The 26,712-nt window shown below is 44.8% G+C and overlaps 1 protein-coding gene across 4 annotated transcripts; it reads right to left on the bottom strand.

Moving 5' to 3' along the window:
• Positions 1-247: 247 nt before the first annotated feature.
• LOC108920465 (TBC1 domain family member 4-like) lies at positions 248-26,687 on the bottom strand. Of its 4 annotated transcripts, XM_029257996.1 has the most exons (20): positions 25,801-26,687; positions 17,438-18,025; positions 16,658-16,747; positions 15,760-15,864; positions 14,985-15,117; positions 14,772-14,863; positions 14,410-14,520; positions 13,667-13,789; positions 13,141-13,200; positions 10,666-10,883; positions 9,415-9,567; positions 5,984-6,135; positions 5,653-5,862; positions 4,769-4,930; positions 4,501-4,659; positions 3,726-3,970; positions 3,162-3,321; positions 2,236-2,405; positions 1,463-1,639; positions 248-963 (listed from the first exon to the last, which is right to left on the bottom strand). In XM_029257996.1, the coding sequence occupies exons 1-20, from the start codon at positions 26,188-26,190 to the stop codon at positions 733-735; spliced, it is 3,729 nt and encodes a 1,242-aa protein (XP_029113829.1). In that variant the 5' UTR covers positions 26,191-26,687; the 3' UTR covers positions 248-732. The 4 variants fall into 4 exon arrangements, with proteins under 4 accessions (XP_029113829.1, XP_029113830.1, XP_029113832.1 ...); XM_029257997.1 differs by lacking the exon at positions 9,415-9,567; XM_029257999.1 differs by lacking the exons at positions 4,501-4,659; positions 4,769-4,930; positions 5,653-5,862; ... (10 more) ...; positions 17,438-18,025; positions 25,801-26,687 and adding an exon at positions 8,297-8,312 and having other exon boundaries at positions 3,726-4,006.
• Between the last annotated feature and the right edge of the window lie 25 nt (positions 26,688-26,712).

Below are 26,712 nucleotides of genomic sequence, written 5' to 3'. Positions count from 1 at the left end.
ATGCTAAACACTGCTCCCTCATCTTTCCAGTAAGACTAAGGGACCACCTCCCTAGGTGAGCGCATGTAAGAAAGCAGTGCCTGTTATTCAGGAGACTGCACACTCCGCTGTCACCCAGCGTGTTCATACAGGAAACCGGCTATCAGACAGTGTGGGCAGCCCGAGGCCCAGTTCGAGCGTCGGGCAACGAGCCCTATCACTTCATTGGAACTTGAGTGAAAAAGTGACTCAGAGCTCTCAGGCAGTGTGAAGAATAAAGCTTTATGTATCTCCATAGACAACAAGTCTTTTTCCGACTTTTTTCCCCCTCACAACACCATAATGTTCTTTGGAAGGAAAGTACATTCATTTCATTTTCAAGTATTTAAAATGGAAAAAAAAAAAGAAATCTTGTTTTCTTTCCTCATTAAATCACAGCAGAGTGTAAAGAGTGTGACCATGTCTGATTAAAACATTAACAGGGGGGTGAACAGTGAAAGTGCCACAGAAATGAGTTAAGCAATGCGAGATTGAAGACACACGCGGAACAGTACACAGCTCAGCTGGAAGCACCTCCAAGATGCCAACGAGGCCAAGAGCGGATATCCAGAGTCCTATGCTGCTGAGCGGGAGCCCTAGCCCCTCTGGACACACACAGAGTCCTGGGCACGAACTGTGAGGAGCACTCTAAATTCAAGCCTGCTCAGATGCATTTCCACCGAGCGAAGGAAGGACGCCTCGTGCAGCTGCTCATCAGGGCCTTTTGTGTGCGGCTTTGAGCTTGCTGCTGGAGCCGGGCCTGATCTCGGCGAGCTCCACGTCCAGCAGAGCCCCCGGAGGGAGGCAGCCGCGCAGACGTTCCAGCGTCCTCTGGTAGGAGGCCTTCTCCTGCTCCAGGGAGCGGATCGCGTGCTTCATCTTGGTCTCCCGCGACAGGAAGTTCTCCACGTTCGCCTCCAGACTCTGCACCTTCACTCGAGCAGCCTGCAGGAGGAAAACGAGGGGTTTCCCTTCACGCGGTCGGGTCGACGAATTCGGGAACCTTCGTCGCACGTTGTCGGAGACGCAGTACACAGTGATGCACTCCTACTCGCCTCCATGCAGATAATTTTGACTCTCTGTACCTTAACCCATTGTACCCTAACTTACAAAGACCGGATAAACACAGATTTATTGAAAACGAAAAATAATTGAAGTGACTGAAAAGCTTTTATTTGGCCAGCTGCAAAGTATACTCTGGACCTGGATAAGATATAGAGCATTTAGCAAACTGAATAAGAAGTGAAATATTAAATGATCATTTATGGATATTGAAAGCACATCTCCTGTGTTTCCATGTCATCAAGAAATTTGTGCTCTGGCTCCATCTGGTGACACATGCAGTCATACGTGGAGAAAATATTACACTGCGTGTTAGTAAACGGAGCCCATAGAGGCGGTGCTTGCACACCCCGACACATGCAAACTCCAGGGCGTCACTGACCTGCAGCTTCTCCAGAAGGTCCAAGTTCTGCTTCCTCAGCTGACTGTTGGTCCTCTCCAGTCTGTCGAGACGGTCGGCGTCATCAGGCAGGCGGACGGTCTCCAGCAGCTCGTCCTGTAAAACGTGGTACTCCACCTCATACGTATGGAGTTGCTTGGAAATGTCCATTTCCGTCACCTGTCGAATGCAAAGGTCAACACACTACAAATCAGTTTTTTTCTCCTAAGTGTCTGTCCAGAGCAGCAAGTAGCATAGTGGTTTGATTTTCATTTATTCATTTAGCAGACAGACACTTTTCTCAAATATGTGACAGGCAATAACTACTATGTAGTATCCTACAGTGCTAGACACACTGCAGTTTTCTTCCCATCTACACATCAGTGTTACATTACACGCACACACACATACAAGAGATGTTGCTTTACACTTAGAATGTCCTGGCTTTAAATCCCTATTCCTGCTGTAGCACTCTTAACCAAAATATTTACCCTGGTTCATACAATAAAACCAATCTGCTGCATAAAAGGGTGAGTAATTTCAAATTGCTCATTGTACAGACATTACATTGTAAGTTGAATCGTAGCTATATGTGTAACACACACTGCGAATTTCAAACAATACATGAAGTCCATCATGGTAAATCAGTTCCTCACAAAGTAATCATTGAGCATAGATGATGATAAAGCTTCAGTTGTCCTGTTTTGCCACACAGATACCAGCATTTGGACACATACAGGCCTACAGGGTAATAACAGTGTAGAATGACTCCCCACCTGGGAGATAGTGTGCTCCATTTGGGCTTGGGTGAGGTTTGGTATGGTGCTCTTGAGATATTCCACCACAGTCTCGAAACTGTCGCACTCCATGATCTCCTGTTCATGGCTGCTGAGCAGACACAGGGCTACCTTAAAAACGACCTCGGTGCCCTTGACGAACAGGATATCTGTAGGAAACCACAAGGAACCAACAATGAACGCCCACCTTGGTTATGGTTTTTCTTTCTTTTCTTCTCATAAGTTATATGTTCGTAATTTATCCATTTTTGCAGCATACCCAGCCTTCATGGCTAAACCTCAAAGCTCAACCCCCATACTTCCAAACTCAGGAGGAGCGAACACACGCGCACACCTCTGTCTTTTGTTTGCTGTAAGCTGAATGCTTCTTTGCACACTGTTGGATAAAGATTTCCATGTGCAAAACGACATTTAGAGAAGACTGACATTCGACCAGTTTCAACAGCACACCTATCGGAGCCCAACCAACCACAGGTGTCTCTGTGAGCAGCAAAGGGGAGAGGACCCCTGCCATGCCAAACTCTCGGGGGAATCAGGGCTAACGCGTGTTCCTATGGTCTTCCCCTCACAGACCACATGTGAGGCGGGGGGGATCCCCAGAATTTTACCGCTCTGCCCCTGGGGAGACCCATTACATTTTATTTTAATAAATTGTTTTTAAGGGGTAGAACCACTATGAGGTCTTCTAATATTGAGATAATGGGTTACATGATGTCAAATTAAGTATAAAGAACAATTTACAATTCTCACCTTTAGATTCTTTTTTAGTGTCTAGTGGTTAAGCTTCACTAGTACTTATGAAATTTTTCCTTTTCCTTATGCGTGTGCATACATACAGCTCAGGTTTGCGTATCGTGCACCAAACTGGCTCTGCGCAGTTAAGTGGAGAGTGTGATGATGCATACCAAAGATACGGGCCACAAAGCCCAGGGGGAACTGCGATGCGAAGAGGGTTAGGAACCAGGGGGCGGCATACAGGCTCGGGCTCACTTCCTGCCGCTCCAGGTGGCTGTACAGCTCCCAGCGATAGTCGTGCAGCAGTCGGGACAGCTGGTACATCTGGACCTGAGGGAGCAAAGGGAGAATTTACAGAACGTGCCGCACTATTTCATGGTCCTGTGCTTACCGAACGTGAGCTGGCCAAGTCACTGCTGCTCAGTATTGCCACGCCTGTTTAAGGATTAACCGCAATGGCACAGTGAATTATGATGAGTTTGGGCAAGAAGATCACCGAGGTTCTGTTTCTTTTAGATGCACAACCAGAGTGCAAAACCCAGACCACAGAAGTGCAGCAGCCCTTCAATAAATGGACAGAAACCAAGTCCATCAGTAACATGGACTTGTTGAAGAAGAACTGGAACCATCAACCATGGATCCAGGATCAACTGGATTTGGCAAAAGCCAGAGCTCTCATCCACCAAGACAACACAAAATCCATGAGCCTTTCTATTTGCTGCTGCTGGACCCACCTGGAGGGAGGCCATGTCGGGCAGGTACTGCCTGCGCAGGCCCAGGTCATACATGAGGAACTTGAGCATGTCGAAGGCCTGATCCTCACCCATGTGTAGCAGTAGCACGCCAGCCACGAAGCTGATACCCTGGCAGTAGCCCACCTCGGGATCCAGCAAGGAGTAGGCCTTCAGCAGGTTGTACAGGGACAGCTGGCCTGCCCCCAGCTGGGCTGAGAAGTATGGGTGTGTGGGGAAAGTGCGTCCTGCACGTGCACACACACACACACACACACACACACCTTCATCAACACCGCCGTTGTGGAAATAGAGGTAATAATTATAGAATTTCCACAGGGGCGCTATTCACAGTGATTCATGATGAAGCAACCGGAACTCATCAAGAATTCAAGCAAAAACTGCTGAGTCTTATCTTTTTGGGATACTCAGATGATGCCTCTCTCCAAAGCAACTTACATTAATTTATCCATTTATTCAGTTGGGAAATTTTTACTGGAGCAATTTGGAGTAAATACCTTACTCAAAGGAACTACAGAAGAAGGTGAAATTTGAACCTGGGACTTCTGAGTAAAAAGGTGGTGGTTTTAACCACTACACTACCTGCTGCCTTCATTACATAATTAGCTGTTTTGGGATGTTCCCCCGAGTGACTATTTTCAGATTTTTTGTATCTTTTTTGTTTTTTTTTGCAACATGCAACATGCACTAAAAATTAGGAGAAGATTTAATATTTGAATTGTTATGATTATTTGGGTTTTGTTCCAGCAGGCCTTACCCAGATCAACGAGGATGGCATGCTGCTGGGCGGTGAGCTGTTTCAACAGGTCTTGGTAGGGTGTGTCGGTGGGCTGCGTTCGGCAGGGGATGCGCTGACGCAGCCGGTGCAGCTGGGAAACGAGCTGCCACACTTCCCCACGGCGGCTCTTTGGGACACCTAAGTAACAGCAGAGACAGAGACTGCCCAGGGAGGAAGACCATGACAGAAGTAGTACGGCTGGGGAGCAGCCATGTAATGGCTTCCAGGGAGTTCTGGATGTGCTTACCCACGCTGACCGCATTCTGGGCCTCCTCTGTACTCCACTGGACCTTGGATCGGCTCAGAGCGCTCAGCTTCTTCTCCCACAGGGCCAGCACGTCTTCGGGACATGGGCCCACTTCCTCGTAGTCCAGCTTCATTTTTTGCACATGCAAATCATCTCTCCTCACTGTCAAAAGTGGACAAGATGAATAAAAGGATGGTGTGACTGGGTGGACATATCAGCCTATTTCCTTTCATTTACAGATAACAGCTCACCAGTTCCTCACCTCAGACTGTCAGACTGCAGACTTCAGTCCATGTCAATGAGATCATTGCTTCTGGAACAGCTGTGTAAAAACTGACTACTAAACGTTTTGCCCCGTTATATTCCGTAACTCCAAAACCATCCCATTTAAGCACTTATCCATGACACCAGTGCGTACAACTATTACACACGACCACAAAACATGTGATGTAACCTGCTTATTTCTTACCCGTCTGTTCAGACAGGTTTTAAATCTGTTTTCTAGTCACCTCTGTAGAAAGGCAAGGAACAAACCGCACAGAAAATAAAACTTGTGACTTGATACCATTGTTTGCTGCCGAATGTAAATGAGACAAGTGACACGGGACACGCAGACCTTCCCTCGAGAGGGCATTACTGACGCAGATATGTGTATCGCATGGCATTCGGAAGAGCCAGCACTTTGGCAGTCAGCTCTCACAAACACCAGCAGTGATGTTTCTCTTTCAAAAATGGAACCAGTCAGTTAAGATGAATGAATGAATGAATGAATGAATGAATGAATGAATGAATGAAATGGTAACTAATGCTTGATGACACTCTGTGTGCGGCCGAAGAAAGATAAGTGTGAGAGATGGCTGTGTGACGCAGGAGAGCACACTGACCCTCCTCATGCTGCTTCTCCTTCTCCACGCGCAGCAGCAGGATCTGCTGGTGGATGGTCTCTCTCCACAGGTCCCGGTATTCGGCTGGGGAGCGGTGCTCTCGTGTCCCTGAGGGGGTCCTCTCTGGAAGCAGCTGGCTGGTGGAGGACTCCTGACCGCTGGGCGCAGCACGTGGGGATAAGGGCAGGAGCTCCCTTGCGTCTGGTCCATCTTTCGTGTCCAACCCACCAGAGACGCAATGTCAATAACGGGACTGGGGAGTTGTTGCTATGGCAGAGTGTGGGCATCCTTTGGTGTGGGAGCGTTGGGCCGTGTTGTGTGCAGTACCCACCTGGATGAGGCCCAGAGCCCAGGGGCTTGTTCGTGGGAGAGGCCACCTGGAGGAAAATCTTCTGACGCCAGGAGATTTTGCGAGCCGTAGCAGTGACATTCAAAGGGTCACCGCAGCAGCCGGTGATGGTCCTCCTCCTTCCCTCCCAGTTACTGCAGAAGGACAGAAGGCAGAGAGCAATAAGTCGAGGGAGCAGTCACCGTAGACACCAATACACAGCAACACAGACTCCACACAATACCACACAACACAAAGGCACAAAGACACACACTAACATTCCCCCATTCACAGTACACACACACTGTAGGGTAACGCAGGATGACACGCATATTATACAGCTGTTTCAATACAGCAAGTAATTCAGAACAATCCTTTACATTAGTATGAAGGGCACCTTAGCACTATGACTCATGAAGCAAGACAACGACAAACAAAGAATTAGGTATGACAATTTAATGTGATCTCCTCCAGGATAAAAACATTCAGACAATGAGGGTAAGCCACATTAGAATGAGGAAGATGTTAGAGATAACGCAGCAAATTAGTTGTTTCCCAACAATGATAGCTGCTTCATTTTTGGTTTAATGAGAGACAATCTAAGAAACGTACTGTAGCACGCCGAGGCCGCCCGGGGAGGAGGCGGAGACGGGGGTAAAGCAGCCACAGCTGGGGCTGATTTCACTCCCTATTTCTTCCCCGGTGCCCAGCAGTAGAGAGAGGAGACCGAGGAGGAGAACGAGGCGAACCCGAACCCGGTCCCTGAGACGACGCCCGCGTCCTGACCGACCCGACTCTCCCAGCTCCCCGACCAGCACGAAACCTCTCTTTATCTGTTCCCTGGTCCCCCTTTCCCGTCCCCTTCCTTCTCCCCCATCTAACGGCAAATAAAAGCCCACAGCAACGGGCGACTGCATCTCCTGTCTCCCGCCTCGTCTCTTACACATACCATTAACGTTCGAATCATCATCCAATATTTTGCTTATTTGTAATCAATATCTATAAATAGGCAAATAAGTGTATGAAATTTTTATTGGTTCAAAGGCAGAAGGTGGCATTGATGTCAGCATGACTTATAGAGCTCTGTGTAGTCAAGGCCAGACTGATACACAGCAGACGCAGTGTGTTTGCTCATTCTCTGCAGGGCACTTTGAGGCCCTGGGAGACGCTGTAACTCGGACAGACTCCCACACCGCAGCCCGATGGGCCCGTTTCATTAATTACCTTGTTGAAGTTTTACTACACGGCCACCTCTGACTGCAGGTAAGCCGCTACCCCCGACCGAGCACAGAGCTGGGGTTCGAGGGCGACAGGAGGGGTTCGAGGGCGACAGGAGGGGTTCGAGGGCATGCCACTCAGCTGCAAAAGCACTTATGAGAGTAACTGAGGCTGGAATGAGTTTTCATGTAAGAATTTTTTTTTAAAAAACTCTAAAAATCAAGCAAGAGTATTGAACAGTGAGTTCCAAAGCTATGCTAACCCTGACACTGGTGTCTTTCACTTCGCAGAGAGACAAGTTCGGAAAAGTAAACACCAAGCTCTACCAACACAAAGGCGTAGAATCGAAGCACTGCAAAGCAGTTCTGCGTAAGTCCAGCTGTCGTACGCTGTGCGTAAAGTGTTTCCATCTACGCCTCCTTGACCCAGGCTGACCCCTCACAGCCTCCTGGCAACCCAGCGAGAGTGGTATCCCGGGATGTGGGAAAGAGCAGTCCGGTTGCCCCTGAAAGCAGCTATTTTGGCCATGAGTATTCCCCATTCGTTCTGCTTGCCCTTTTTGCCGCTCCTCATGGGATCATCAGTTTTGCGGAGCAAGGCCCAGGACCCGAGTGTCTGCGTGTGATTAATGCCTAGTACACCTGGCTGGGACAGAAACTAAAGTCATCTCTCTGAAGTTGGCCTTGAACGCATCCCCATGTGCTCATCCATTATACAACAGCTAGTAAAACCATGAAGGAACACACACACACACACACACACACACACACACACACACACACACACACACACACACACACACACACACACACACACACACATTTTCAGAACCGCTTGTCCCATATGGGGTCACGAGGAACCGGAGCCTACCCAGCAACACAGGGCGTAAGGCTGGAGGGGGAGGGGACACACCCAGGATGGGACGCCAGTCCATCGCAAGGCACCCCAAGCGGGACTTGAACCCCAGACCCACTGGAGAGCAGGACTGTGGTCCAACCCACTGCGCCACCGCACCCCCTGAAGGAACACAATTATTTTAAAAAGTAATAATAACACACACACACACACACACACACACACACACACACACACACACACACACACACACACACACACACACATTTACTGAACCACTTCTCCCATACAGGGTCACAGGGAACCAGAGCCTAACCCAGCAACTTAGGGCACAAGGTTGGGGGGGAGGGGACACACCCAGGACGGGACGCCAGTCCGTCACAAGGCACCCCAAGCAGGACTCAAACCCCAGACCCACCAGAGAGCAGGACCCGGTCCAACCCACTGCACCACCGCACTCCCCAAGTAATAATAATTAGTTTTTAAATAGATTAGAGCTGTGTTTCCGGTCTATGAAAATTAGGAGCACATAGCTTTTGACAATTACTTAGTAGCTTAAAATTCTGTCTGCTGATACAGGGAAAATACAGTTCGGTCTACAGGGGAGAGACGAAGCAGGAAACACGCACCGCGTGTTCACACTGATGTTTTCAATATTACAGAAAAATTAGCTGTTCTGATTCTTTGTGTTACTTGAGGTTCTTAGGTTATTAGAGCAAGCAATAGCATGTGGAGGCCTGAAGGAACCATCTGGCAGAGCAATGAAAAGAAGACAAAGTGCACTACAGTCAAGGGGAAACGAGAAATACAGACTGTTAAAAATCATGAACAGCAATCAAACTACAGGTGGTCCCCGATTTATGATGGTTGGACTTACAATTTTTTGACTTTACGATGGTGAGCTGGCGATAGACACTCAGGAAAAACCACACTTCGAATTTTGAACTTAGATTTTTTCCCAGGCAAGCAATATGCTGTGCCATACTTTCTTGTGATGTTGGCCAACGGCATCAATCCACACCTCCCAGCCTATCACACGGTCGCTATATAGATACCCCCATATTGATGTTGTGTTTTGTGCATCTATAATGTCGCAGAAACACCCATCTGTGTCTCCTGCTACTGGAGAGAAGAAGAGAAGAGCAATTACTCCTGAAGAGAAACTCAAGATAATTGCCCAGCATGAAGATGGCAAGCCCGTAATGGCCATCGCACGTATGCTAGGCTATGATGTTCGCTAGGTTAGGTGTATTAAATGCATTTTCGACTTATGATATTTTCAACTTATCAGGGACCACCTGTAGTAGAAAGAAATCCCAAACTGCTGGAGTCCCGTTGTGTCTGCCTCATTGTCCCCTCACCTTCTGAGGATGCTGCTGTCGACCAGTGACCCCAGTGAACCCAGGGGACCCTGGTAAAAGCTTTTCAGAAAATTAGGAGCCGAGAAGGAGTAGGGGAGACTGATGGAGGGCTCGGTCTCTGAAAGGCTGTGTGTTCTTGTGACGTCACCGGGGCTAGGCGAGAGCCACCCAAAACACACCACAGCAAAGCAGAAGATTAAAACTGAATGAAGATTAAAACGGAATGAAATACAGCCGAGATAAAATCGGAAGGTGTGCACCCCAGACAGAGCCTGTAAAAGCACCCATGAGCAGGAAGACAGTAAACCTTGAAGTGGGGGACACTTGGACAGGATGAGCCAGAGTGTTAATATGAACTAAAACAGATCAGTGAAGCAAAAAGAACAGCTCGTGAAATATTTACTTGTATCTTTCACGGCGAATTTTGTAAATCCTTTATATGAAGGAATGACTTTCTAGACGTATTTTAACTTAACAAAAAATTGCTAAACCAGAACTGGTACCGTGTCGTTACTTTCAGTAATAAATGACAAAACTGAAATTCTTTACATTTTATACATTTTATATATGGGTAATTGGAACTGTTTTTTGAAAAATTACCCTTTTTATGCTGTCCAGAAGTGTAGAATGATTTATAGGTAAAGTTTAACACATTCATTCAGCTGACACTTTTCTCTAAAGCAACTTATAATGTTAAGGTTATAATTACCACAAATATACAATTATTTACCCACTGATAGAGCTGGGTAATCCAACCAGAGCACTTTAGAGGAAGCACTTTGCTCAAGGGTACTACAGTGAGAGAGAAGGATTGAACCTATGACCTTTGTATCCAAAGGCACGAGCACTAACCACCACACTACCACCTGTCTATAACCAAAAAACTAACATAGTTTTACATATATGGGCACACACATACACATAAATCATTGGTGACTATAAATATGGTGTTTATTCTAGTGAATACTATGGTAAAATAAGAAACCCCAAACAAAGTTCCAGGGGTCTCCTCACAGCATAAACATCTTGCCCATATTCCAAGATCTATGTAAGTGCAACCAGTGTGATTGTGTGACACAAAGGGATATGACGCAGAGCTTCGTCTGGCAGTTACATGGGAAAAAAAACAATTAGGAATGACACCTGCTGTGGGGCAGCTCACTTCTCACAACAGGAAGTGATGTCACTTGCCTGCTCTGGGGCAGCTCAAGGGCTGTAATGGGTAGTGAAGAGCAAATGATGTTTGCTTACGTGCTCTGGAGCAGCTCGGGGGCCAGAGACTGATGCCTGCGCAGCGGAGCCTTGGCAGCTGGGGGTTGTGCTTCGCTGAAGGAGATCCTCTTCTTGGCAGGCAGGTGACTAAGGGTATGGGCGCGCTGTCGGAACTGCTGATCCTCTGGGTCCTCCTCACAAAACGGCGGGAAGAGACTTGAAGGTGTCCCAGGTGGAGAGTCGGTGCAGATGTCATCCTGAGGGGATACAGCAATACCGCGGTACCGGATAAACACCTGGCCATGTCCACCTTCACTCTCTCTGTGCCTGTATGACCATCATGTTAACAGCCCTGTCCATGTTTCACCACCAGTATAGAAAACCATACAACATATTAGACACGACACAAATATCTCTATTAATCATCACATTTAACTGTCCAGTAACACACCTCACTCAGAGGGTACAGCAGCGACATCAGCAGTCAAAAGCACAGACATGATGACACGTACAGAGGTGTCCAATCTAAAAGCTTTTGCACAGAACAACTGTATATCATGTACCTCAAAAATCAAAAAGCCCCCGGCCCTGCGGTGCATGTAAATCACATCCTTTTCAAGCTTGAAGCATATTTACCGAACAAGATACAAACTAAATCGCTCATTCAATCACTCACAGATTTATTAGAAGGCAAAATAATTTCTTCATCGTAGCGTTGTCTATTCAAAGTGAGTTTGACTTTACCCACATTCTAGTACTGCATTGTTCAGAAGAAACCTCTACAAGTTCTTGAGTACTCAAACACGCAGAGGCCTCCACCTGTACTAGTCGTGCTAAAGGCGCACCGAGGACCTTCTGCTCTGGACCACACAGCAACTTTTCAGGTTCAACTCCACACCCGGTGAGATATAATAAACCCTGAGTGAACTTCGCAGCCCGGTTACAGCTGACTGGAAAGTCACACCATGTAAACACAACATTCAGAGCTCTTCAGAACTCTCCATGCAGGTGCTTGACTGTATACAGGTCCACGTCCTTAACAGCACAAGATGTGGAAAATATGGTATCTTGCAGCTGTTTATTGTAGCATGCAGAGGAAAGACTGGTTCCCAGCAGGCCAGGATCTCTGTGTTTCCTGTCAGCCCAAACACACAGTTTCCTGATCTGGGTACCATATCCTGCCTCTAGATTCTCTTTCGTCATCTGAAATGCCCCTTAAGGCTGTGGTTCTGAGTCCTGCTGCTGGCACACATCTGCACGTACAGGTTTTTGTGAGATCTTACCACGTCAATATATAGTCACTACTGAGCTGCACACCGAACAAATGCAACAATTCCAATTAAACTAAAAGCATTAGTTGAGGAATAATCATTATTTGCATTTTTCATGCAATATCCATAATGCTAAAACAAATGTCTAAGTATGTCTGTATTTGTCTCATAAAATGCACAAAATAAAATACGCGCAGATTAGTCAGTAATTACGATAAATACGTGTACCATCAAAAATTGGTAAAGACAGAGATTGGCCAGGACCTAACATGAAAACCTCAGTATTAGACAAACAGACCTTAGATAAATACACACATACATTTTCAGAACCGCTTGTCCCATACAGGGTCGCGGGGAACCGGAGCCAACCCGGTAACACAGGGCGTAAGGCCGGAGGGGGAGGGGACACACCCAGGACGGGACGCCAGTCCGTCGCAAGGCACCCCAAGCAGGACTTGAACCCCAGACCCACCGGAGAGCAGGACTGTGGTCCAACCCACTGCACCACCGCACCCCCCTCCTTAGATAAATATTTTGGTATAAATCAAATGAACAACATCTACAAAGTATTTTTTTGACCAACAATTAAGTAAAGCCATGAAACTAATGCACTATATTTAAATAATGCAATGTTGTATGATGTATACTGTATACAACATCTGTTTGACACTAGTGTTTTTTTTTTTTTCAATGTGTTTTTAAATAATTTTTTATGGAACACTTTTTTCTTAGTGTCACGGTTCATAAAATTAGCTTTAAATCAGGGCACAATGAAGATAAGACTTGATCATAACAAGATAATGTGATCTTGCAGGTGGCTGATGAATCTTATTAAGAATGCCTCTGCGGTGCTTGACTGGATGGTTAATTTGTGGTCCCCATCACATTTCTACAGGACAGTCTGTTCACCGGAGATGGTCAACATTATTTAAACAGAAGCCAAACATTGCGCATGTCCTCGGCAAACCAGTTGGCAGCGAGCGATTGTACACAAGGGCAGGAAGAGAAATTGGAGAAAACCCCAGGGAGTCATAGCCAATGTGCTGTTCCACAAAAACACTGCAAGAAGGCAAACTGTCTGAGTCCCACCAAGTCACAAGATGAAGAACAGCAGCAACTCGGCCTGTGCATGCACTGAAACACACTTACTGACTTACTGACACACCGATGTGCGCGCAAAAACATATCAGTCAGTGGATTTGAAACCAGGAGAAGAATGAAAAAATGGTGTACGCATGCCGACCTGATCGAAGCTTCCGATACTGCCCATGCTCCCGAGTCGCCCACGCATTCGGCTCGCACCCTGGGCAGGAGACATTACGTCCTAGTTACATTGCTGTCTATGCATTAAAAATAGCTCAGTACCTTTAAAAAATACCAAAATTCTTTAGGGTACAAATTTTTCTATATTTTTTTCCATCCTTCTGTTAAGTATGGATTTGCACAGGTTGAAAATGAATAGATTATCACATTTGCTGCTTGAGTGTGTCTCTAAGGGGGTACTTTTTAACTATGTAACCATCAAAAAAACGGCAGTTCACACATTAGTAAACGGAGCCAGGGCTATGCACACACTGTCTCAGGCTTGATCGTTTGTAGACATTTGTACACTGTAGTATGACAGCCAGAAGCCTTCCTTCACAAGTACAACTAGGAACATCAAAACTGTAGCAACACAGTGTGTGTTATTGTTTATAAGGTGTGAAAAGGTTGAAGGAAGTTTTCTTGCTCCAGCAGTAACAGACATATATATCATAAAGGACACTTGCCCTTGAGAAAATGTTCTCCAGCGAGCTGGTCAAGGAGCTACGAGCTTTGCTCTTAAAGATGTCCAGCTTGAATCGTCCCCCGGTTGCACTGCTGTCTGAAACAGTGCTGTTTGAGGTGTTCTGCTGCAGGGGAACATATATGGATCATTACAAACAGTATATTCCAAACTGTACTTAAGACCCTTATTGTATTATTATTATTATTATTATTATTATTATTATTATTCACAGTTATTTATTTGACACCTTTTCCCAAGGTGTCTTACAATGTTGGCTTCAAACAGTAAGCCACTTTGCATTATTTACCATTTCAGTTCAGACTTGGGATATTTGACTGCATGACAGTTGCTCTAACCAACACACCACCCGCTGTCTCTTTTCTTATATTAGATAAAAAAAAGAAATTTCTTAAGAATTCTGAAGGGATTTTGGTTCAGTCTGTCAGCTGACTAGACACATTGCAATGGTCTCAGAGCCCTCAACTGTGCTCTGAGAGAGGTGTCTAGGCTTGGGACGGTGCCTTGAGCTAATATTATGGAAACCCAGCTGCCTGTCAAGTGTTTTTCCATGCAGCCTTTATGCAGGAGGCACAGGGCTGCTGGGTCATAGAGTTCAGGGTTTTTTTTTCCTTCTCTGATGACGCAGGAAATGGAAGCAGTCATGCAACCCAGTCATACAGCACACAGTACCACAATCTCAATGATGCCAGCAGTGCGATGGCATGGAACAGTTCAGGCGGCTACCTGCTGAACCTCGCCTATATGAAGGTGTGTCTTCTGCTTTGCTTCACACAGCTGTCTCAGGTGGATAATGACCAACTCGTTCTCCTCTTGATCAGTTGCAGGTTTCATTTTCTACACAGACACAGAGCGCAGAGAACAACACAGACAATCTGTTTGAGTTTTGAACTTCAGATACAATGAACCAAAAGTAATCATGAGATTTTCATGAATTATCAGTGACGCTGTTCAGTGTAATCTGCCAGGAGTATAATCCAGTGGGTTGAGTAGTCAGTTACGGTGGTGGTACGGTTTTAATTCCTCTTTCATTTGCCACCAAATCATAACTGAGGTCAGTAGCTCAGCATCTGTGAAGGTAATCTCACATGAATACGTTCGAAAATATCAGCCTGTTCATTGTCGGTCAACTGAGAGAGATATCGTTGAATGGCCAGTTTTGCCTTCGGGGGGTAGAGACCTGAGGAGACAAACACACCAGCTGGCGTGAATGACATGTAATGGTAATCATTGATTGTTCCCAAATTCTGAGACATCAGAAATTGGGAGAGCGCTTGTCCATGAGGGGACGGGGGGGGTACCTTCGATTCTCTCACAGAGCTTATGCAGGTCGTGCATGGGGCAGGCTTCACACAGCTTCACCTGGGTCTTAGCACTCTGTAGAACGGCAGCTGTGCTGAAGGCCTGCTTCAGAGTCAGCATGACTTCGTCCACCTGCACAAGGTCAGAAGGGAAATCTCCTCTATCTATCACGACATTCAAAACCTGCTGTTCCTCTGCATACCCATTTCAAACTCTTATTTTCCTTTGCTAAATCTGTATTCCTTCTTAGACACACCATGAAATATCCCCAAAATGATTTAATTTTTTTTTTAATCCATAATTTACTGTATCTGTCAATTAAAAAAAATGTCCTCAATCAGTCCTCAAACATATCATTTAAATGCATTAACTGTCAAACCAATGTGTTCTGTGTGATCTCCTTCTCCAAACACATTTGTTCAGCACAATATTCTATCATTTTCCAAATTATATTGTTAAAATCCTGCAGTCTTCTGCCAATTTCTCATCCTACTCACCAAATTGCACTGCGGAAAAATTGTGCTGCTTCCAAAATATACCTTTTGAACAAATGTTCACATTTCACATACTACATTCTGCTAAATCAGAAAGCAACTGAGAATAGGTATTACAAATAATTAAGAGGGAAATGTCAGAATTTAAATATGTTAGACTGAACATATTCACATAATTTCTTATAGTCTTCTTTCACGGCACAATTTTTAGACGTCTTTGAGAACCACAGCCTTGGTATCAGTCTTCAAAAAAAGAATGCAGATGAAGGCTGTCACTCACCAGAGATTCACTGGCACACTGGAACACATAGCACACATACTGACTTAGGCCAGACTCCCCTGGGTCACGACAGATGAAACCAAAGTGATCTGTTTGTTTAATTCCCTGTATATCATACAATAAAAAAAAAGTTGACAAAAACAAAGAGGGAGCTCAGAGGACACAATTTTATGTCTTGCTATGAATTGTTTATGTTTAACATTGCAAGATAACTTCTACCTAAAGAGCATGCAAGCATTGTGTCACATCTATCAATCTGAGTATATATATCAAGTTTGAGTAATGGCCAAAGAGAAAAATAGCAGAAGGTTTAAAATACTTATTAAAGGGGAATGTTTTAAATGTTTCACATGAGCAGTTTACAGAACCGATCAAAAGTTGAAAGCAGACTTGTCTGAGCCAGAATTCGAACCTGGACACTTAAGGAGGAGAAGTTGGTCTTATGGACAGATGACTCAAAATTTGAAATATACGGGTCGAGCTACCAGGTATTTGGAAGGTGCAGAGATGGTGAACACATTACTTCTGAACTGTGTGGCTCCCACTGTCCATCAGAGAGGAGGCAGCATGCTGGTCTGCTAAGCTGGTCAGCTAAGCTGGCCAGTCTCAGTCAGCTTGACTCACAGCATACTTCATATGGTAGGTATGCCCTTCCATCAGGGTTTCTGTTAACCTAGCAATCTTTCATGCCTCAGCAAAATCAGAACCCAAAACACATCTCAAAGTTGCTCTAGAACTTTCTGATGAAGAAGGAACGTCAAAGATAGCTCAAGCTGATGGCCTGGATATAAAAAAAAGCCTGTTTCAAACTCCTGGCTGGTACTGTAATGAAGCAATGAAAGTGGATTTGGGTGAATATACATATTACAAAAGCCAAGCACATGTACAGAATACATACCTGCAAACAGGAAGAAATATCTTTAAAATTCCTTTCAAGCACTACTGTCTTGCTTTCGGGGCTAATGAGATTTACTTCAAAGCGCCCAACCTATGGTTAGAAAAGGTTCAGATTTTAAGATTACCAAAACTAACAGCTCTCTTCAAGGATACAGAAGAAAAAAAGACCACAGTATTATAATTGATGTCTTACGACAGACTTCATAGCTATTTCCAGAATCTCCTATAGTCTAAACACACATATAATCAAGGCCAGCGAGAATGAAACTTGGCTTCTGAAAAACATGAAGTGCAGATAATGCTGTCAGTGCTAATGCCACAGTGACCTCAACTTGCACCCTGGCTACTAAACAAACTTTTAAAAAAAGTTTATGCTTACATAAAATGGAAAACATTCAGATCTATCTCAACAGCTGTGAGCCAAAGATTTTCGCTTCAACAAACAACGGCTTTATATTAATACAAGGTTTACAAAGCTACAGAAAAAATTTATGTAAATGTAATTTCGAAGCCATGCATGAAAGAGAAACACGTTGCATTAGAAAGACAATGCCCTGGCAGTGTATCAGAATTAATTTGCCTTTCTTAGCACAAGAAAGTCTAAACACACAGAAAGGCTAAAAAATACGTTTTTGCCTTGCTTGCATTTCTTGAAATTGATCATAGTTCCCCAGTCTATCCATCTTTAACACTGGAAAAAGTGAAGTGTAAATTAAAAAAAACATTAAAGGCAGTAACGAAGAAGAAGGTGAGTGATTGGTGAAGGTGTGAAGAAGCGTACCTGGAAGAGCATGGTCCGGTTCTTTTCTGCGTCGGAGGGTTGCACGTGGCTTGGAGCACTAGCATGCCTCCTGCGCTCTGGGACCATGTATCCCGTCTCCCTGGGCTTCAGGCTGTTACACCTAGCACGAAACTCCGGCTGCTCTTCTGGTCCTGAGTCCTCCAGGATACAGTCGGGCAGGGCACCTCGGAGACTGCTCAGGCTGGGGCTACTGCTAAGACCCTTCTCTCCAGTGGCCTTTTCCTCATTCCCCTCATCCTCCTCTCTGGCTGCAACATCCCCTGGCCCTAGCCTGCCACCCAACTCCCCGTCACCCACGATGAACTCAACGCAGGAATCCACAGAGCTGCGCTTGCCGTTCAGCAGGTGGAGGCGCTTTCGCTCTACCTCATGGTGCCGGAACTTGTCCATGCAGTCATCGATCAGCGTGGAGGGGGCCTTTTTGTGAGCCACCATTACTTTGCCACAGTAGAGCACCTCAAACTTCTGTGAGTTGTAGAAGGCCTCCTCTGTGTCCTGCTTGGGCTTCGCATCCTCCTTCAGAGCAGCTTTCGACAGCTGCCTGACGCTGCTGATGATCTCTGGAACCTGGTAGAAAGGAAGAAAAGCTCATGTGAAGGAAAGTTCAATATGTATATAGAATAAAGCACAACAATGAACTTTAATGAACTTTAATGAAATCACAAACTTAGAGGAAGCACAAGAGTGTGAATCTGAGCATTCCGACCTGGTTATGTAGGAATGGTACAGGTAGATACATTGATAACTCTAAACAGAAGAGTGGCCAGGTGAATTTTCCATTATGAACGTAGAAACTAAAACTGCAATACCACACACTTCTAGAACACAGAAAGGAATACAACTGTTCAGCACAAGATCATAATGCCTTTAGAGGGGCGCCTTTGCTTTTTCAAATGTTTGGTTTGCTCCCTGCTACTCCACACAGCTGTTTTGCATGACAGATATTTTCAAATTCCCATTGCAATTATCTAAACGCTTTAGCACTGCTCACAAAATATACAGAATCCGAAGGCACACAGTCCATTTCTGTAGTTGCTGTGTGGTATAAAACAAAACACCTTCAAACGCCAGACGACCAATAAAACCTGTTTGCAATCAGATATATCACATCCTGAAGAAATAAATGCAGTTTCACTGGCATAACCAGGCAGAAGGCCAAGGAGTAGCTCAAATTTCCTGCAAGGAGTCTGGCTGGGACAGAGTAATGGACACCAGACAGGTTCCACACAGGACTGGTGGAAAAGTGTGTGACAGTCATAGGTTAACTGCTTTCCTCTGGCTCTCTGAGCCGATGCAAAAATCTCAGGGAATCCTACTAAAAGCCATCGTCCAAAAATGACAGAGGAAAAAAACTCCAATGGCAAAAGTCAGCTCCACATCACCATGGCTGATTTTTCCCTAACTCATATTTTCCCATCACAGCTAGACGCCTTGTAATGTTAGCCTATACATAATAACTCATGTTTGTACTCTGGTAACACAGAATGTGAAATGTCAGGGAGGCTGAAACATAACCTCCACACTGTATGGACATGTCAGCTGTTCAGTTAATTGCGTTCAAGGACAAGATTAAATGCACTGACAAACTCAGTTTGTGTGCCTTGACCATGGACAAAGAAACATTTGCTCTAAGAAGTGTATCCAATTTCTAAAGGCACAGAATATCATCAGATTTTTTTCTATACAACAATCTGCAAAGAATACATCTAGACCTACTGTATTATCAAGAAACAAGAGCATAAGTGTTCTAAGCACAGTGCAAATCTTGATTGTTTGCTGTCCTGGTAAGAACTTTTAAAGAGACCGGAGGGGTCTTTGCTTACGAAGACCGGCTGCTATAATAAGCATGACATACACAGTTCTGGACAACTGAAATGTATAAAGTAAGTAAGCGGTGGTAACTTCAGAAAGCAGGTTTCACATGTTCACTTTAAAAACAGGATCAGCAAACTTGTGTGCTGCAGCTGACGCAATTCCGTGTAAAATCAATGTGGATGCAAATCTGCAACTAGTTGTGCTAATGAGGATAAAAATGCCCATCAGTTGTATATCTCTAAGACCAGATGACCCTCTTACAAGCAAAACCAACTCATCGCAGTCAATTCCCCAGTTGAATCGTATTAAATATGTGTTATGGGCCTAGCTAAAGCTTGCCAAGAAAAGCTCCCTTGGTCTTAAACAGTAAGCCAGCACATGGGCTGAGAAGCACATGGAGGCCTGAAGGCAGGAGAAACCCGTGCTCTTTGTGCTCCGCTCACTTGTGACTGTTGGCTAACGCTGATTGTCTTACGAATATGGAAACAGCCTGTGGGCCCTTCCGCTTGCGCTTCGGTTCACATTAGATGAAAACAGGGGGTGAAGGACGAAGTATAAGATGCTTTTGAGAGTTCCTCTTTTCGCAAGGAGTTCATTATTTACACCAGAATTAAAACTGTCGTTGGAACAGACACAGGGCACTGAAGCTAACCAACGCTCGCATCGACAGGTAGCATAACGGACAGAGCTGGTGTCTTGCAATTTAAGGACACGCTGAAGGACCTGAATTCAAATCCAACCTCCTGCTGTGCAACGTTTGAATAAGGCCCTTGCCCTGAAGCAGTGCAGTCAAATTTAACTTGCAGTATAAAAGAGTAAATAATGTTAAGTAGCTAAGCATACACAGTTGATGTTGGAAGTTGAATTTGAGAAGGTGGAAGGGTGATCAGCTATGCTACATTTGTAGGTGACATATTCTCCAAGCATCTTGTAATGATTTACTCATTTATACAGCAGGGTAATTTTTACTGGAACAATTCAGGGTAAGTACTTTTCTCAAGGGTACTATATGAAGAGGTAGGATTTCAGCTAGGGGGTTAGAGTGTAAGATGGTGCCACTGACCATTATACTACCTACTAGGGAAGAAGAAACAACAAATGTCCATAGTCTGAAGACCAAGTTAAGCTACCAAGACTTACACAACACATGGCTCTTAAAGGAACCATTCTCTCAAGCAGGTATTGCGGGAAGATAAACATTCACCAAGAAGCTCTGGAAAGCATTAGTCACATGTTGAAGAGCAAACAACCTCTTATTCACCAGAGTTATGGAATGACTGAGAGCTTTGTACAAATACTCTACACAAGTCACAGTGACCTTCCAGCTGCCTTACTATAACAATGGGTTAAGTTACTATTAATACCATTGTTATGAATGCCCTTGGGCGCAGCTTTTCCTTTTACATGCCCAATCTGCAACATATCTCAGCTGGTATCAAAACAATGGAAAAAGTGAACACTCTAAGTCCGCAAGTATGTCTGAAAAGGTTCATATTAAGAAACAGAAACAATAATATTTTGTCCACACATGGCTGATCAAAAATTTCCAACATCATTTCGCCGAATAAAATAACTTCATTAATATTGTCAATAAATTCAAATAACTAATTCAATTGTATGTTATATATGTTATTACAGATGAAGCAGAGTTCATTTACATTTACTAATTTAGCTAACACTCTTCTCCAGAATGACTTACGTGTTAAGCTACCCAGAATTGTTCACACCATTCATACAGATCAATAATTTTTTCACTGGAGCAATTCAGAATAAATACCTTGCTTCAGGATACTACGGCAGAAAGTACAATTAAAACCTAGAACCTCTGAGGACAAAGGCATGTACCTTGAACCACTATGATACCCGCTTCCCAGAAGATTTTTTATATAGCTCTGCATATCTACATATAAATGCTTTTCCTGACTGATCTGCAAGCAAATCAATGACAAAAACATAACAAGAAGGCAAAAAACTGTTTCATTTTAATGGGTCTGAACAAAATCATGTTGCCAGTATCTTGAACACTGAACGACTGCTTCTTTTTATTGCAAAACCTCTATAGAAATTTGAATAGTGTTGCTTTGATTTTGCTCCCCCACCGATATCACCACCATATGCTATAGTCACCAAATGAGCATCACTACAAAGTTTCATCCAGGCTGAAGCAATTAAGAAATGCTACTGTCTGTAGTATATAAATAGTTGCAAAGCAACTTTACATGCATCGCCCCATGATATATTAATTTATTTTGAGTGTGATAAAAAACAGGCCTCTAACAACATCTTGTTTTAATCTTATGGCTCACCGTCTTCAGTAATTGCAGGAATCCCTCATTTTACATGACACGTCAATTAAGGGGGGAATGCAATACTTGGGGGAGAAATAATTTCTTTAAATAACTTTTTGGTATGTACCTCAAACACTGCCTCCTCAGCTGCAAAGCCTTTAAGCCAGAACATATGAGCCAGTCTGGTAAATAATGAAAAGAGAAATGTGAACGAAACGGAGTGAACCTTCACATCATTTGGCCACCTGCTGCAGTGTTTACCGTGCAAGCACACAATTGTTGTCTTTCATCTGGCTGGGCTATTTTTAAAGGAAGCCCTTTCATAGCAGGCTCTAGCCAAGAACCCAACAGCACGGAGGCGCCAGAGGTGCAGGAAGCTAATTGAAAAACCAGCTCACGCTCTGATGTATGACCCGGCATACAAAGCAATTTAATGATTTTCCACCTGCCTGGAGACAGAGAGGATGACGGTGATGATTAACCAGGGCAAAAAATACATAGAGGGAGAGCATTAGAGAGAAGTTGGGTCACTACTGTCAGGCTCCCATCGCACCGTGACCGCTCTGATGCAGCGATAAAGAGCTCAGTGGTGGTGGTCCACTGCAGAGACGAGCCATCTGCAGGATATTACTTTTCAGGTCTTCATATGCAATCAGAGTTGCACACCTGTCTCTTCCATAAATCTGTACCAATTGACACAAGTCATTATGCTCTATTAGTCACCTTGACCCCACACAGCGCTGCTCTGGGGCTCTAACTTCTCCATGGGCTCCTGAATCTCTGCCCACACATCCTCTCTCTTAATATCCACATTTCAATAAGCCAGAGCAGTTTTAATCACCTCAGCATCAGTGAGCAGAATTTGGGACTGCTGGGACTGTTTTTGGCTCCTGCATTCTCCAACTGGCTTTCTTAAACAATAGCGCAAAGACATGTCAGTTCTTAGAATCACAAAAAGTAATTACATGAGAGATAATGTACAATGAAAAAATCAAAAAGAAAACTATTGTAAAGAAGAAATAGAATATTCATAAACTTCATATAAAACAGCAAGGAGATGTAATTCAAGAGAGCAAACCTAAAGGCTACAAAGTTCAGTTTTGGGACAGAAATTGTTCCTGTGCACTTGAACAGAATAATTCTCATAAATATTCTAAGCTTCTCTACTAAAAATCCTCAGCGAAAAATAACTATAACTCCAAGTTACACAGGTAGACCTGGAAAGGGTATTGTGAACAAAATTAATAGGAAAATTCTAATCACATCACACTGTGTGCAGTAAAATTGCACCTTCAATACAATATTGTAACCACATTGCGTATAGAATGTAACCTATGGCACTTGGCAATTCCCAGAAGTAAAAACGCATAGACTGACACTGAAAATATACAGACATAACATCGTAAGGCATTAACGAATAAATTTTAGAGATGTCAGTTAAAAAAAAAAAAAAATCTTGCTTTTGACCCAAAATAACAGATACAACATTTGATTAAGGAAGGTTCTCTAATTACAGGGACAATGGAGACAACAGCTATTATATGTGTCATAAAACCAAACCTGCACACATTGCCACAAAAAACTCTACAAAATGAATAATGATCAAAGTGTGTCTCGGAAGGAAAATGTCTTTGAGTATGAAGTATGTGACATGAATTAGGCAGGTCGGAATGGAGATAAAAATAGACTGTGAGAAGACAATAATAGCGTTACTATATAAAGAGGTGCCAGCACACATAGGCAAAATTCTTCTCTGCTTAGCATCAAAATATTGGCCAAGGAAAGACATTACCAAGGCTTATGTTCAGATCTGGATCTCCACTTTGGGTTCCACAGCATACCCTGGAAAATTAAATTTGCATGTCTTCCTGAGACCCAGCCATTCATCTTTGTACACTGAAGAGAACACATATTTGTGTTTCCCAGACTGTATATGCTATTGTGCTGAGTCCAGCTGAACCTTATTGAGGAAATTCTGTGCTTTTAGCTGACATCACATGCTTAGGGTGGTGCTTATACAACTTCCAGAAATCCTAGAAACAACCCCGATAACATTTTTTGCTGGGTCTCATGAGGCTACAGCAAGCTCTAATTCTCTTCGAGGGTTACTGGGTTAGAGATCTGGGCGATGTTGTAATAGCCCCAAGAAAGGCACCCTGTCTTGAAAGGGTCACTATTCACATATTTAAGTAGGTGACATACAAAGTGATCATGACAAAGCATGGCAGGGACAGGAGCCGCTGCATGCACCGAAAAACCGTAAACGCCATAAAATATGCTCGTAAAAGGGCCTGGAAATGTCGTTCTGATAACACTCACAACCCAGGCAAACTGAAATTCTGGATTTATTTTTAATATTGTTCCTTCATTTTGCAAGGGGAACAGAGTTCATGAATCAGTGCGGTTTTTGTTGGGATGTTCCAGGGCTGCTGTAGGTCCTTCACACCAGCCAGGGCCACTGGCCTTCTTTGGGCATGAAGATGTCACAAGGTTGCTGTAATTACGTAAGCAATATTCCCATGGCCCTCGCTCAAGACTTATTTTACCTAAGATGTTATGTAAATAAGACGAACTTTGTGAAAGACAAACAAACACTAAATATGGCTTTAGTAATAAACCAAAAACTTTCCCTTCATCCCTGAGTTGCTTTAGTTTTGTCATCGAGGATGATGCAGTACCATTCCTCTCAAAAAATATTTTGGCACTTGGTAAAGTTAACTGTGTGATTGCCATAATCCTATGACATTTGTGAGAGGTTCTTTTCTAAAACAATGTTCAAACGCAGTCACTGAGATGGTCAGTGATCACCACGTACCAAATGTACCATCCAGCAAAACCACACACACACACACACACACACACACACACACACACACACACACACACACACAGAGTCTACAACTGCTTGTTGCAAGCAGGGTCGCAGCAAGCCGGAGCTTAACTCGGCAATGCAGGGCACAAGGTTGGAGGGGGAGGGGACACATCCCGGACGGGACGCCAGTCCGCCACAAGGCATACCGAGTACGACTCGAACCCCAGACCCACCACAGAGCAGGCCCCGGCCGAGCCAGCCGCGCCACCGCACCCCCCAGAAAAAATACGCTAAATAAAAATAATTGTGCTTTATAAAGGAGTTATGAAACTGCTCTTAATCTTTTACAGCAATCTAATAAAGCAGCATTACTGAGATGCATTTCAGAGAGAATGCACATCTAAATTTAATCAGATGCACTGGCAGGTCAATTACTTAACTGCGCGTCGCTCTGCTATAGGTAGGCATCTGGTCGTGAACCATATATGAGGCCCTGGACATGGTCATCTACTTTTATTATTCATGTCCTTACTTTTCCTGATGACTGTTACGGCAGTTTTTTCTACTATTTCCAGGTTTTTGGAAATGAGCGGTCATTCTATCAGTCAGCAGTCTTCAGTCTCGCAGACACTGATAAACTGCGGATCGCAGAGGGCAACGTTACAATTATCTCAATCATGCGATTAGTGTTCATTGACCATCACACCACCTGCTGCCCTGCTGCACCTACTAACAATTTTTATACATTCCGATGCCGCCACACGTCTTCAGTTTCCGCACAGCCTTTCAAACAACAGTGCAAACAGTCACTTTGCCTGCTGAAATGTCAAGAGTGTAAAGGTCCTTCCTGCAGCTCGCACACCCTTCTCAGAGTCGCTCGGCTCAGCCGGCTGTCCGCGCTGCAGGTCTCCAGAGATTTCACACTTCGTTTAAGCGATACTAGTGTCTAAGCAGAGTGTTTATCACCAAACAACACACAGGAGAGGTGTCCAACTCATTGGAATAGCTATGTTTCTTCAGATTGAATAAAAGAAAAAACAGTACTGTAACAAGTTCTGTGGCGGCAGCAGCCAGTGGTAATAACATCAGAGTCTGAATGTTACAGTTACAATGCTGACAAACTGTACTGGCTATCTCACTTGCTGTTAGTCATCTAAACTTTATATAATGGTGTTTGCTCTCAGCCAAAGCGGACTCCCATCACAGCAGCCTCTGGAAAAGAACTCACGTGGAGTATTGTCACTTATTAATGACAGCTCTTAGGAACTAGAACTCACCTGAACGCTGTCTCTTATTAATTACAGCCCTCACCGTTACGATCCAGAGCTCACCTGGACGTGTCACTTATAAATGACAGCTCGGATCCAGGACTCACCTGGACGGTGTCTCTCATGACATGATGATTAGGAGTAGGATCCGCGACTCACCTGGCTGGGCTCGCACGCCCTGAAGACGTGGCACGCCGTCTCGGACTCGGGGTTGTCGGGCTGGCTGCGGATCAGGTACGCGAAGTGCGCGTGGTCGTGGCTGCTGTGCACGAAGCGGGTGATGCACTGCGCTCGGTGCTCGAATATGAACACGGACGCGTTGCGGGAGTCCGCGGGGACGCAGCGCACCACGGGCGGGACCAGGGTGAGCTCCACCGGCCTGGCCTGTACGGGACCGGCTCCGCTCGTCTCGGCGCGCCTGCGGACCTCGGCCACGAGCCACGGCAGCATGGGCAGGGTGGTCCTCCGGTCGAGCGGCGCGCAGCCCAGGTACCAGAGCGCGTACTTGTGATCGGGCTTCCAGGCGCTCTTCCCTTTGTCATCCTCCATCTGACAGTCCGACTTGATGTGAGCGCTCTCCAGCTCGCCTCTTCTGTTACATATATATATATATTATATATATGATATCTCGCCGACTTCACGTGACACGTCCGGATTGTGTCAAAATCGCGAAAACGTGCGTGTGACAGTTTCATAGGAAAGTTTCGCCGGCGTTGAGAGAAGGTGGCGTGACAGCTCCTCCGATTGGCAGGGTATTTCTCGCGCACCTCCGGACCCCCGCGTTCATGACCGATCTGCCGTGGACCCCCCCCCGGTCCGCGGGTGTCCTGCGTGGGCTCGCGCCGAAGTCCCCAGCTGACGCCTATCCTTCCTTGTTCACGAGAAATCCATAGGTTTCATAGAATCATACTCATGATGCGCGCACCATCGCCGAGTCAAAATGAAATATCTTTTCTTTCAAAACTTGAATTGCCATAGCTCTGCAATAATTCGCTGTCAATCAATGGAGTTCACGGGTGGAGGCGCGCGAGGTCATGACTTTAAAGATCCCCCGCTGAGTGTCCACGGCCG

This window comes from Scleropages formosus, chromosome 14 (genome assembly GCF_900964775.1).
Source record: "Scleropages formosus chromosome 14, fSclFor1.1, whole genome shotgun sequence".
Lineage (NCBI taxonomy): Eukaryota > Metazoa > Chordata > Actinopteri > Osteoglossiformes > Osteoglossidae > Scleropages > Scleropages formosus.
The sequence above is the reverse complement of the archived record's forward strand: the minus strand, read 5'-3'. Positions and strand labels throughout refer to the sequence as shown.